The following is a 12,967-nucleotide window of genomic DNA, read 5'->3' as shown; positions in this document are numbered from 1 at the left end:
CGTTAACACGTGAAGGCAAGGATGTTGATTTCTCTTAGAAAACAGCACAATGTTAATTTCATGGGTTCCTTGATCATAATTGTACAGAGTCTTGATTTCATCAAATGCAATAAGTGTCTCTGTAGAATGTTGGAATGTGCCTTAAATATTTGACATCGTAGTTACATCGAAGCAGGAAATTGAGACCTCCATGTTTGTTAAAAAAATAGTCCGGTACTACTTTCCAATTGCAGTTATCCCTGAAGAGAAGTCTTTTGATCCATGCAAGTCTGAGCGATTTTATCGTAAGTTCGATGTCAACCATCTGTAAGCCTCCCGAGGAAAGGTCTTGGTACATACTAGTCTGTTTTATTTTGTCCTTCTTATTTTTCCAAAGGAAATGAAACATTTGATCTTTTACCATTGGCACTATTTCCTTAGGGACGTTAACATTTCAAATTGAGTATGTTAAGTTAGATAACCCCAAAGATTTAATTATCAGTACTTTTCCATAGAGTGTTAATCCTCTCGATTTCCAAATGTCTAAATTTGTCTGCAGTTTTTGTACTTTCAAATTAAAGTTCATCTGGTTGTTACCTTTTTTGTCATAGGAAATATAGATTCCTAGTAATTTTGTGGGAGTATTCATCCATTTCATCCCTAGTGGTTTGGTTCTATTATTCAACCATTTCCCTAACCCTTGCTTTCTCTACGTTGAGCACTAATCCAGAGAAATTCCCAAAAGCACTCATAGTTTTCAGGGCTTGTTCAGCAGAAGCCACATCAGCACAAAATAAGTTTGTATTGTCTGCAAATTGGCTTAGTTTGATCTCTGAGCCAAAAATTCTGATTCCTTTTATGGTTGAGTTTTGTCTTATTTTGTTTGATAGTATTTCTGTTGTCAGGAGAAACAGATATGGCGAGAGTGGGCATCCTTGTCTAACTCCTCTAGAGGGTTTAAACCAGTCCATTGCAAAACCGTTGTTCAAAGCTGCGCTTTCTATGTCCATGTAGAAGATCTCGATCCATTTTCTTAAGCTATCACCAAAATTGAATTTTTTGAGAGCACTTTGAATACAAGACCATTCCAGTGAGTCAAAAGCTTTTTTAAAATCAACTGATATTAATACACCTGAGTTTGCTCCATAATATCACTTATTAATCTTACATTTTCTCCAATATATCTTCCTTTTATGAAGTCTGTTTGGTCCGGATGTACGAGTTTTGAGAGCATTGGCTCAATTCGCCTTGCGATGGCTTTTGATGCAATTTTATTATCCACATTAAGTAAAGTGATTGGTCGCCAATTCTGTAAAAGCAATAATTCAGCGTCGTCTTTCGGTAAAAGCGTAATTATGCCTCTACGCTGAGAGACCGATAACCTCCCATGCTCGTATGCTCCATTCAGGCTTGCTAATAGACCTGCTCCTACAAGATCAAAGAAATGCTTATAAAATTCTACGGTAAAACCATCCTCGCCTGGTGATTTTCCATTTTCAAAAGTCTCATATGATTTTTTACATTCTCCGTAACCCAAAGGACCGTCTAAAGCATCTCTTTCTGCATCGTCTAGTTTAGGAATTTCCATGCTTTCGGTAAACATTTCAAAGCTATCCTGTGCATCTGTTGTTTGAGAATTATACAAATTACTATAATATATTCGGATCATTGATAGAATTTGTGTTTCATCAGTAGTTGTTTCATCATTTTCCAATTTAATTTCGTTGATAGTTTTTCTATTATAGTTCCTTTTTTCTAAATTAAAAAAGTATTTTGTGGCTTTTTCGCCCTCTTCTACCCAGCGGCATTTAGATCTGAAGATTGCAGCTTTACCTTTATTATTATATTGATGTTGGAGTTCTTTTTTGAGGTCATCGTATTGTTTAAGAATTCCGTCAATGTTGTCAAGGTTCTGGCTATTGCAGATTATTTTATCCAGCTCATCAAGTTGTTGTTTGATCTCCACTTCATGCTTACGAATCGCCTGTGCTTTTCCTTTAGAGAACGAAATGGTTGTGCTTCTTATTTCCATTTTAATCAGTTCCCAAAACAGCTGTTGGTCATTTACATAATTATATTTCTTGCGAAGCTGAGGATATAATTCTAGAATTTTGGTTGTGTATTCCTTGTGCTCTAATAGAGAATTATTGAATTTCTAAAAACCCGGTCCTCGAGGATTCTCGTTCGGCCACGACAATGATAATAATATCGTGTTGTGATCTGGTACTATTGAGGTTTGGATGTCCACTTTTTTAACAAATTTTGTCAAGTGCTTGGATATTAAAAAGAAGTCTATTCTTGATTTCACGCCTAACGTTTTAGACCTGTAAGAGAACTTGTTAACATTCAGATAACGAGTTCTTTGTATGTTGACAAGGTCAAGGGTATCCATGGTGATATTTACCAAATTCCTATATGCTGTTGGCCTCCAAGGAGAACCACCTTTTTTGTCTTTTTTAGATAGCATACAATTCCAATCACCTCCTACTATAAGAGTTGTAATTTCCGATTTGTCAATTAAGAGACAATTTAGTTCTTGAATGAAACTTACTTGTTGTGTGTGGTCGTTGGGCGTGTATATGTTACAAAATGACAATTTTAGACCGTTTTAAGTGAGGATGATTAAGATTATTCTACCGTCCACGTCACTGGATGTGAAGGTCACTTTTTCTTTTACCGTTCGATTAATCAAGATACAAACACCTTTGCTATGAGAAGTCCCGTGAGAAAAGTAAATTTCACCTCCCCATTCATTTCTCCAAACGGCTTCGTTGCTTACTTTGGAAAACGTTTCTTGCAGAAAATAAAAATTGACCTCCTGATCTTTCAAATACGTAAAAATGCTCCTTCTCTTAACCGTATCTCTGAGACCTCTCACATTCAATTTGCTCCATGTTGGGATACGATTTGTGGCACACAGCACTTGAAAGTGTTTCGCCACCAGCTAAGTCCGAGTTCATGCCTGTGGTGTGGGCAGATTGTGTCTAATCTCTGCGTCTTGTCCTCGCAGAAAATACCCACTCTAGCAAGTATAAGTTCACTTTCCGTTGTCACTCCAGAAAATGATCAGTGAGAACAATGATTCTAGATATCCTTTGAGCAATTGTGTAAAGTAACAATTTCAAGGCTCTTGCTTTTATCTAGCCTATCAAATGAGCAGTCTGTTTCAGTTATTCTCTGAAAAGAGCATGAAAGCGCCATTGCTGAGCTGCATAGCATGAGACAGACAGTGGGAAAATTCCTATAATTAGTATCACAACTTTTTTATAATTAGCAGTAGTTAGATAATGGGCATTCTGGGCCAGGTCGTGTCAGTTGACCTTGGAATTGGAGGAAACAGAGCGAGAGATGAAAATCAACAGGATCAAAGAGATAAATAGACGACACCCCCAATTCACGGTCACTCAGACTGCAAGTGCATTGTGCAGTTTCACAAGACAATTTAGGATTTTAGGTCCATCATTCAGTGGACCAAGGGAGTTCATGCAAAGATGCAGAACAGAAGTATTGCGACTCATGAGAGAGAATCGTCAGACAAGGGTGATGTTGATCTTAAATTCCAAGATGACAAGACAAGAATTATTCAGTGAAGAGATTAAAATTCTTGAAGCGCATTTCCAAACCAAGACGATCGTGAATCTTGAGGCGACCGATGAATCCGAGCTATTCAACGTCATGGTGGACACCATTGAAGAAAGAATTCAAAATTTCAATCAACAAGGGAGCAATTGGAGGTTTCAGAGAGTCCTATCTCTTGACGTTCATCTGGTTGATTACATCCCCCTGAGAGGTTCATCTTATATCAAACTGCCAAAATTCCTTAGAGGAAAGAAAGCCGTGATTAATATCCAAAACAAGGATGATAACCAATGTTTCAAATGGTCCGTTCTGAGGCATTTGCATCCCTCTAAAAATCATCCCGAAAGACTTTCTTCTCTCAGGGAATATGAAAACAATCTTGATTTCACTGGAATTGAATTTCCCGTGAAGATAGATGATATATCCACATTTGAAAAACGAAATCAGGGGATCTCAGTCAATGTATACGGTTATGAGGCAAGGAGGATATATCCTAAGAGATTCAGCAAGAAAAAGAATGCAGTAAATTTATTGTTCATAAGTGATGGGAAAGGAAAAGAGTGCGGTCACTACTGCTTGATAAAGGACTTCAGCAGATTGGTATCAATACATGCAACAGCTTATCATGGAAAATTGTATTTCTGCAGAAATTGCATGAATCACTTCAACGATGAAGATGGATTGGAAAGGCATGAAACAGATTGTTGGAAAAATGAGGAGGAGAATATTATCATGCCTAAGGATGGTGAGAAGATTAAATTCAAAAATCATTGTCGCTCGATAAGGGTTCCCTTTGTCATCTACGTGGAATTTGAAGCAGTGGTCAAACTGATCAACACTTGTGAACCCAATGGTGAAAAGAGTTTCACGGAGCGATCAAAAGCACATGCCATGTGGGTTTTGTTACCACATAGTTTGCTTCGACGATGAGATGTGGTCTCAAGAACCTGTCATCTACAGAGCAGAGTGAAGATGAAGACGTCAGTCGGATCTTCGTTGAGAGGCTTGAAAGAGATATCAAAAAGATTCACAAAGAATTCAACTTTTCCAAGAAGATGATATTCACTGATGAGGAAAGGCTCGAGTTCAACCGAGCAGAGAAATGTTGGATCTGTGATTTACCATTGAATAAAATGGAGTCATTGACAAGGTCAGAGATCACTGTCATTTCACGGGAAAATATCGAGGAGCCGTGCATAAAATATGTAACTTGAATTTCAAGAAGCCAAAGTTCACTCCCGTGATATTTCATAACCTCACCAATTACGACTCACATTTGTTCATCAAGAATCTCGGCAAGAGCAAGGGGGACATGACATGCACTCCGAATAATGAGAAAAAATACCTCAGCTTCAGCAAAGAAATTGAAGTGGGATCTTATGAAAACAAGGATGGAAAAGAAGTCAAAATCAAGCATGAGATCAGATTCATAGATAGCTTCAAATTTATGGCCTCCTCCCTTGATGGTCTCGTCAGTAATCTTGTCTGTGAATCCATTGTCACACATCTGCTTAACCAAGAAATATTTCCCTGAGAAGATTCAGTTGATCACGAGAAAGGGAGTTTATCCTTACGATTACATGAGTGATTTCAAAAAGTTCAAAGAAAATCAATTGCCTCCTAAAGAAGCATTTTATTTGAGACTCTATTTGATTCTCACATCTCTGATGAGGATTACCATCACGCTGAGAGAGTGTGGAATGAGTTTGAGATTGAGAACTTGGGTGAATATCACGATCTGTATCTCAAATCCGATGTCCTCCTCCTCACTGACGTCTTTGAAGAATTCAGAAACGTCTGTCTTGAGAATTATGATCTCAATCCCGCTTGGTATTTCACCGCCCCCAGTTTGGCCTGGGATGCCGCTTTGAAAATGACTGGAGTGGATCTTGAATTGTTGACCGACGTTGACATGTTACTTCTATTTGAAAGGGGAACGCATGGAGGAATCTCAATGATCTCGAATCATTTTGGAAGGGCCAATAATAAATACATGGGTGAAGATTATGATCGTACCAAACCGAGCAAGTTCATTCAATATCTCGATGCAATAATCTTTATGGATGGGCGATGTGTGAACCACTTCCAGTGGGTGGATTCAAATGGATGACTGAGAGAGAGATAGAAAACTGGGAAAACATTCCTTGCATCCTCGAGGTGGACATGGAGTACCCTGAGGAACTTCATGAAGCAGTGCCTCACGCTTGGAATGAAGTTTAAAAAGATTCATCATGGGATCTGATTTGATGAGAAGCCATGGTTGTAAAGTTATATTGAGAAAAACGCAGATCTCAGGAAAGGAGCAAAGAACAGCTTCAAAGAAGATTTCTTCAAGTTGATGAACAACTCCGTCTTTGGGAAGACGATGGAGAACATCAGGAAACGAGTCGATGTGAAGTTAGTCAATAATAGGTAGTCCGCAGAAAAGTTATCAGCAAGACCGAATTTCAAGCATTTGACAATATTCGATGAAATTTGGTCGCGATTCACATGAAACGAATGAAGCTGGTCCTCAACAAACCGGTCTATTGTGGAATGAGTATTCTCGAAATAAGTAAGACGTTGATGTACGACTTTCATTATGACTACATGAATAAGAAGTATGGATCCAGGGCAAAATTATTATTCATGGACATCGACAGTCTGATGTATGAGCTTGAGACTGAAGATTTCTATGAAGACATCAAGTCAAACGTTGAAGGTAAGTTTGACACAAGTGATTTTCCAGCAGATCATCGGAGTGGGATTCAAAGATGCAACAAGAAAGTCATTGGAATGATGAAAGATTAGGCGGTGGGGAAGATCATTGAAGAGTTCGTTGGATCAAGAGCTAAATTATACAGTTTCAAAATGCACATTGTAAAAGAAGAGAAGTGCAAGGGAGTGAAAAAGTCTGTTGTAAAAAAGAAAATTTCACATCAGGATTATAAAGACTGCTTGTTCAAGGAAAAACTTCAGATGAGAAAGAGGAACGTGATCAGATCACATCGGCATGAGATTTTCACAGAGATGGTCAACAAGGTGACCCTTGCGCGTGATGATGACAAGAGAGTGATAATGAGGGATGGAATTCAAAGTTATGCACATGGTCACAGAAGAATAAAAAATAGTAAAATGAATCCAGATAATATTCCGTTCAAAGCAAGGGGGGATTTTCAGATATCCCATGACGCTTTGCGGCGTTTTATTCACTTCATGCCCCACGCTTTTGAGTTTTCGACGGTTTCGACTGTGAAATTTATTCGGCGTTTCTCTGCGACGGAGCTTACTTCAGGTAAGTTGAAAAGATCGCCTTTATTTTTTTATGCTTCCATGACGCAAAGAAATGTTTCACTGCTCAATAGATTTCATATTCTCTCTGTTTAGGACCTCTCTTTGTTTCACTGTTTTGCATTGCAAATGAAGGAATGGTTGACTGCTCTTAAACAATCAGGTGAGTGTGACTTTTTCAGTTGAGTTTGCATTGAAAAGATTATTCATGTAGGCAGAGAAGAGATATGTGATATTAGTTGACCTCTCTGACCTCTTTTGACTTCGCGATTTCAACAGGTTTGTCCGTTACGAAATTCGGAATTTTTCAACCGTTTCTCCGCCAAAATGCAAAGCGAAGGTGTCGAATTCTGTAGTACGAATGCCGCGAATATTGCGCCAATTTCACCGTGTGCTCGCTTATTTATATTTATTGACCCTGTTAAAAGCGCTTTTAATATTATTTATTATTTATTTATTTATTATTTATTTATGTATTTATCTATGTATTTATTTATTTATTATATCTGAGACAACATTATGATTTAGCTGTTTTTTTCCAAATTTGTTAGTAATTTTTTGTAACTTTGTAATTTTATTTTCCTTAATTTCCTTATCAAGGGTTTTCCTTTGCCAAATATTTTAGTTGTGCATACCTGCATCTTTATTAGTTCTTGAATTATTGTGTTATCCATGTGACAAAAAAAATATTACGATGTTTCATTCTTAATAATATGGAGGAATATAAATATACTATATCCAACAACTTATTGGCCTGTTATTTAATGTCAATAACTGCTTGCTTTTATTTCAAATTACCTCGTTTTTAAAGAGCTCTGGCTAGTTCCTCATATGCCGGGAATTTCTGCTAGTTATATCGAAAACTGATGTTATTCTATTATACATGTAGTTTGTATCCTACATGCCTTGAGGGCACCACTGATGCATGATGTGGGTTTTATTTCACACAGTTATAATGTAGATATATCTTGAACTCCCATAGGTAGCAGTATTCGGCAGCAAGTCATGTGTGAGCTGAAGCGTAAATACAAAACTGTCGGAGGCGGAAGATGCCCTTGGTATCACGGTAGAGTGTTACATGGAGGAATCGCCAGGTCATTCTGCCCCTGAAGAAAGGCAACCCCTCAGTGTCTCACCAGCATTACTCGGGAAAATGAAGAGCCTTACCGCTAATCAGATCTGTGATTTTGTAGTGGAAGGCTTGGCATCTCTTGGACGTGGCACAAGAGGAGATTCCTTTGTGTCTGCAATTACAGGCATTATGTTTAACTTGTTTGAACAGAAGGAGTTTGTCGATGTGATAGCCATATTGGACAAGTTGTACACGTGGGTAGCTTGTAAGAAAGGTATCACATCAAATCCAAGATCATTCATCCAGCTTTCTCTTGAGGCAATGAAGAGGTTGGAGGATAACAACAAGGTGAATTTGGTGTTTAAATTCTGCCAAGGACTGGCACATGACAGACCAGACAAGTCAGGTCCCCTTATACCGATCCACCGGATGCCATTTGGTTTAATGCAGTACTGTATGGAATTCTTCACATGCACAAATGTCATGCAGGTAACAACCCAGTCTGTATCTTCTCATAAGTTTGATAAGTTTGTCATATCAGGAAGAGTGTAGTTACTGGAGATGCTAATTTAGTAGTGCAAATATTAGTAGCACATACAATATCATTTCATCAGATGCTGCCTTGGTTAATGCAACCCGGCCTGTAATGAATACTTCACATGCACAAATGTCATGTGCCTGCCTGCTCTGTCTGTACCTTGTTAGTGTTGAAATTGTTAGTACTGATTTGATCTTAATTTTATTGATTATTTTCAGTGCTTTGCTTACATGCCACCAATATTTAAAACTGCTATAAAATTCTTCTGCTCACTCTCAACAAAGTTTTGATCTTAATTTTCTCTTCTACAGATCAAAGAACCTGAAGACTTTAGATTATGGCATGAAACCATGGTTACTGAATTCCCGGAACGAATGCAGAGGCTCTTAGCTGGTCCAATGTGGAGTGGCCTTGATCCACAGGATATGAGAGACCCACTTAAGGTAATTTGAGTCTAAAAGTATTTTCCCACTTAGCGTTTCTGTGCTCTGAAAGATGTATAATGGGTGATAATCTTGCTTCCATTAGTATAAAATGCATGTTGTTAGTGCAGTTGTGCTGAGCATCAACTTGGTTCTTTTAATTATGCACGAATGAAGACTGCTAGCTTTATTGATATACGTGTACTGTTCCCTTCTGTTCTTCTGATGTACCATGATTTCATTTTTTTTTGGCTTTTTATGCAGGCTCATGTAAATGTTCCCTGCTCAAGTAAAGCAACTCAATACAGAACAGATAAGAAGTCATTGTTTACTTCAACAACTGATGTGCAGGTCTCTGGTTTGTTTCATTGTATTCTTTCAAAGGAGTTTTTGTAAACATCCAGTTCTGGTCTGGAGTGACTGGAAGAAACTAAGAGTAATATCATTTACACACAATGACCTTCAATTACCTAATAGTAAACATTATCTCTAAGAACAGTCTCAAACAATAATACTAGTTTTTGAGGTTCCAATTTGTTTTCTTGTGATCATTAAGCATGTGTTTTGTATGGAATGTGTATAGTTTAAAGTTACTGTCATTACTTTGGAATACTGGACCAGGTTGTTCAAAAGCTAGCTAATGCTAACCCAGGATTAAAAGTTAACCAGAGTAATAGTAGAAATGTTTTTCACTGCTGATATTTGAGACTATTCAAATTCAAAATTGACGACCAAACAATATAAACAGAAAGCCTCCTCAAAAAGTCACAAAACAAGAATCAAAATTGTGGCTTATCTCAGGTTAGTTGGATTAATGTGGTTTTGATGAACCTGGTGCTGGTGTGATATTAAATTAAGATATTAAATTAATTTTATAACCTTCACAGGTGGCAGCAGTTGATCAGCTAAAGAAAGCAAATCCAGAGGGTAGATTCTGGTTGAAGCTGGATGCTACTGACCTTAAGGAGGCATTGATGGAGTCTGTTTCGGGGGTGTGGAATGGAGATGTGGACTTGGGTGATGGGAAGTTGCAGGAGTTGCGGAGGGTGTATGATGGTAGAGTAAGCTTGGTGAGTAGTCTAACTGTGGTCCAAACCCGGCATGGTCTTGAGGTGGAATTAAGAAAGTGTGTTGACAGGTTAGCTGATGACATCCCTTTCCTTGATGAGGGTTTCAAGTCGGCTGTTGAAGATTATAGGAAGAAATTTGACAACAGGTCAACACCTGAAGAAAAGCTGAAGAGTGCAAACTGGAACATTGTGGAGTTTCAAACACTTCTGCAGCAAGCTCAACAGCTGAAGGGGGCATACGAGGAGCAACTTAGCTACCTAAACCCAGTCGTAGGACATGATCTGGGGGCCATCAGGACCTCTCTTAGAGGGCTGTTTTCCAAGGCCAAAACTTACCTTCGAAACCTGTTCAAAAAGAAGAGAATAGCAGCAACTCATGTTTTGGTCCTAATGCTCTCTGACGAAAGAAGGAGCCATAAGCTGTATGCCCTGCCAATTAGATATGTTCCTTACTGGAGTTTGAGGGACCAGTATATTCATGATCTGAACAAGGATGTAAAACGAGTAATGCAAGAGAGAGGACTAAATCTTGTAGGTAAGCATGATATGAATAATGATATGATGTTGCTCATGACATGAGTAATGCAAGACAGAGGACTAAATCTTGTTTGTAAGCGTGATATGAATGGTAGTTCGGCTAGAAATTTCATTCACTTTTGTTTTAAAAGACAGGTCTTTTTCCTGTAATTAATTAATATTGACTTGGATGAGTTTAACAAAATTAACTAACAAAACAACATTAATATTAATAATAAATGCTATTGAATTTAAAGTTGTTTAATATTTGGAAAGCAGAATGGTTAAATTAAATCAACATTTCAATGTCAAACAGTTTATACCAATTTTTCCTCATTTTATCATTTATAAAGATTAGTTCCAGTTTGTAACACTCAGTGTTAAATTCTGGGATAATTTATTTGCTATTGCCATCCTCTATCTCCTGTAGGCACTGTTACAGATGGAGAGTTCTGTTCTCTTCAATCAAGAGGTGAAACAAGGGCTCTTCACTTATGGCAGTTAATCCATGATGCCCGGGAAAGTGTACAAAAGTTGAGAAAAGACACTTTGCTAGAAAAGCTGATTTTGACCAACAGTAAGTTGTTTTACAGAAATGCAGTACTGATGAAAATAGTACAGATATGTTTTAACTGCACTAGATGTATATAGTTTCCGTGGTCTTTACTGATGTCTGGTGTCAAACAGTTTAAAATAAATATTTGAAATCCAGTTGTCCCTGGTAAAATATCACTTGCTACTTTTGCTTGACCACTGGACCAACAATCTTCCATTTTCATTTGCCCAAGAGCAAAAGTTACTTGCCCTGGGCAATCAGACCTGGGTTTTTTTTGGGTGTGTTTACTAGCAAGTTCTTAGTCTGATGAAGCATTGCTTGTGGCAGCTTCAAAATAATGCATGCATGGCATTGATCATTGTTTATGGGGTTTTGTTCATCAACATATTCTATATAGTCCATGATATCTTATTTTCAGCTGCAGCAGATGGGAGTCCTATTGTTGCCAGACCCAACAGTGCCATTCCAGACCATGTAGTGTTGCAGCTTGATGAGTTAATCCATAGTGGGCTAAGTGTGGAGGATGCTGTCCCATACATGAGAGGAAAGCTTGTCCCTGCAGGATATACTCCCTATCCTTTCCGAAAAAATACTGAAGAATCCCTTCTTGACAAGCTGAGGTCTTTGGTTGCCACCTACACTTTCAGGAACAGGGTAAGGGAACTGCAAGAAGAAGGAGTGGATTTCACTCAGCATCTGTATGTTCCAGAGGTTGACCCTGTTACCAGTAGTGTTCGACATGATCGTGCTGATCACAACCATCTCCTAAAGAGAATTGCTCAACATATCAGAGATGGTGGATATGAGGCCTTTAACTATGAGGCCTTTTCAGATGTCTTAGCTGACCCACTCAGTAGTCTCACACATGCAGCCCTGGTTGGCAAACAACGCCAAAGTGTAAAAGATGCAGAAGGTCTCCTTTCATATCATGTTGCAGATTCGCTTCAGAGGCATGGCAATGTTGAAGAGGCAAACTATGTAAGGATTGTTGCTCAGTGGCATGAGTCTTCTGATGGTCAGGGTTTGAGCCAGCTCCAGCGATGCAGGTTCAACTACCAAATGTTGAACTTCATCTTGGAAGAGTGGATGTCTTGGTATGACGAGTGCTATGACTTTTCAACCATTGACATAAACAGGTATAGCTTTTTTTTTGAAAGTTGTGTTATCTTCAACTACTTGATATTGGATGTTTAAGCTTTGTCAAATTTAAGTTGCATGCTTGGAGAGCTGTGTTTTCATGTGCCTAGTACTGGAATTCATTCAGGGTTAGTTTTTGTACAGGTCTATTTACCATTGAAATTCTAAAATACCAGGGTTGCCCTGCAAGTTTCCTGCTGGCTATCTTTGTTTAAAGACAATTTCAGGAGAGGATGTAACAAAGCTAAATACTGTTTCGTTTGCTGTTAGGTAAACAACAAAAAAAGCATTGACCCACAGAAGACAATCATAGTACTGCAATTTGTTTACCAAATATTATTATTCTTGATCAAGCAGTTTAACTCTTGCTGATTTGTTTCAAAATTTCCTACATACAAATCTATATCATCAATAATACCATCCCATGGTAATCTGGTATATTCTGTCAAGAAATTGGGTACAAGGGTTGTGCATTGGCTTGTTAACATTATTTAGCATATTTATTAGATTATTTTTAGCTTTATAAGTAGGTCATGAATAGTATTTTGAAATCCAGGTGCCCAGTGGGCCAGTACAGCTGCCCCCAATAATACATTACTTGCCCAATAGGTGTGCAATGGTCATGTCTCATCACCTACATCTATTACTAGGTACTGCCTATAACTCTTCACCCCCTAAGGCAAATGGCAGTTTTTCCCAAATCAGCAAATTAAGACTCTCTTCTGCCTGTGTGCAATATACCATTTGCAACCACTGAGATGCTCATCAGTAGCAATGAAGGAGGTGGAAATGTGTGGGTGTTGTCAAACATGTCTTAGATAGGAAGGT

At 38.2% G+C, this 12,967-nt stretch overlaps 3 protein-coding genes and 1 pseudogene across 3 annotated transcripts; all 4 read left to right on the top strand.

Annotated features, from left to right (window-relative positions):
* The first annotated feature begins 260 nt into the window (after window positions 1-260).
* Window positions 261-4,947, top strand: LOC110050401 (uncharacterized). Its single transcript, XM_089284731.1, has one exon. The coding sequence runs from the start codon at window positions 3,328-3,330 to the stop codon at window positions 4,486-4,488; it is 1,161 nt and encodes a 386-aa protein (XP_089140857.1). The 5' UTR covers window positions 261-3,327; the 3' UTR covers window positions 4,489-4,947.
* Window positions 4,948-5,224: 277 nt separating this feature from the next.
* Window positions 5,225-7,253, top strand: LOC149115204 (uncharacterized; annotated as a pseudogene).
* A 159-nt stretch (window positions 7,254-7,412) lies between these two features.
* Window positions 7,413-9,575, top strand: LOC149115203 (uncharacterized). Its single transcript, XM_089284742.1, has 3 exons — window positions 7,413-8,389; window positions 8,750-8,881; window positions 9,125-9,575. The coding sequence occupies exons 1-3, from the start codon at window positions 7,907-7,909 to the stop codon at window positions 9,254-9,256; spliced, it is 747 nt and encodes a 248-aa protein (XP_089140868.1). The 5' UTR covers window positions 7,413-7,906; the 3' UTR covers window positions 9,257-9,575.
* A 114-nt stretch (window positions 9,576-9,689) lies between these two features.
* LOC149115202 (uncharacterized) lies at window positions 9,690-12,494 on the top strand. The gene is made up of 3 exons (XM_089284730.1): window positions 9,690-10,465; window positions 10,877-11,023; window positions 11,421-12,494. The coding sequence occupies exons 1-3, from the start codon at window positions 9,835-9,837 to the stop codon at window positions 12,194-12,196; spliced, it is 1,554 nt and encodes a 517-aa protein (XP_089140856.1). The 5' UTR covers window positions 9,690-9,834; the 3' UTR covers window positions 12,197-12,494.
* The last annotated feature ends 473 nt before the right edge of the window (window positions 12,495-12,967 follow it).

The sequence above is a fragment of the Orbicella faveolata genome, unplaced genomic scaffold (genome assembly GCF_042242905.1).
Source record: "Orbicella faveolata isolate gen_17 unplaced genomic scaffold, um_ofav_v1 contig_13, whole genome shotgun sequence".
NCBI classification, from domain to species: domain Eukaryota; kingdom Metazoa; phylum Cnidaria; class Anthozoa; order Scleractinia; family Merulinidae; genus Orbicella; species Orbicella faveolata.
This window is presented reverse-complemented; position numbering and strand designations above follow the sequence as displayed.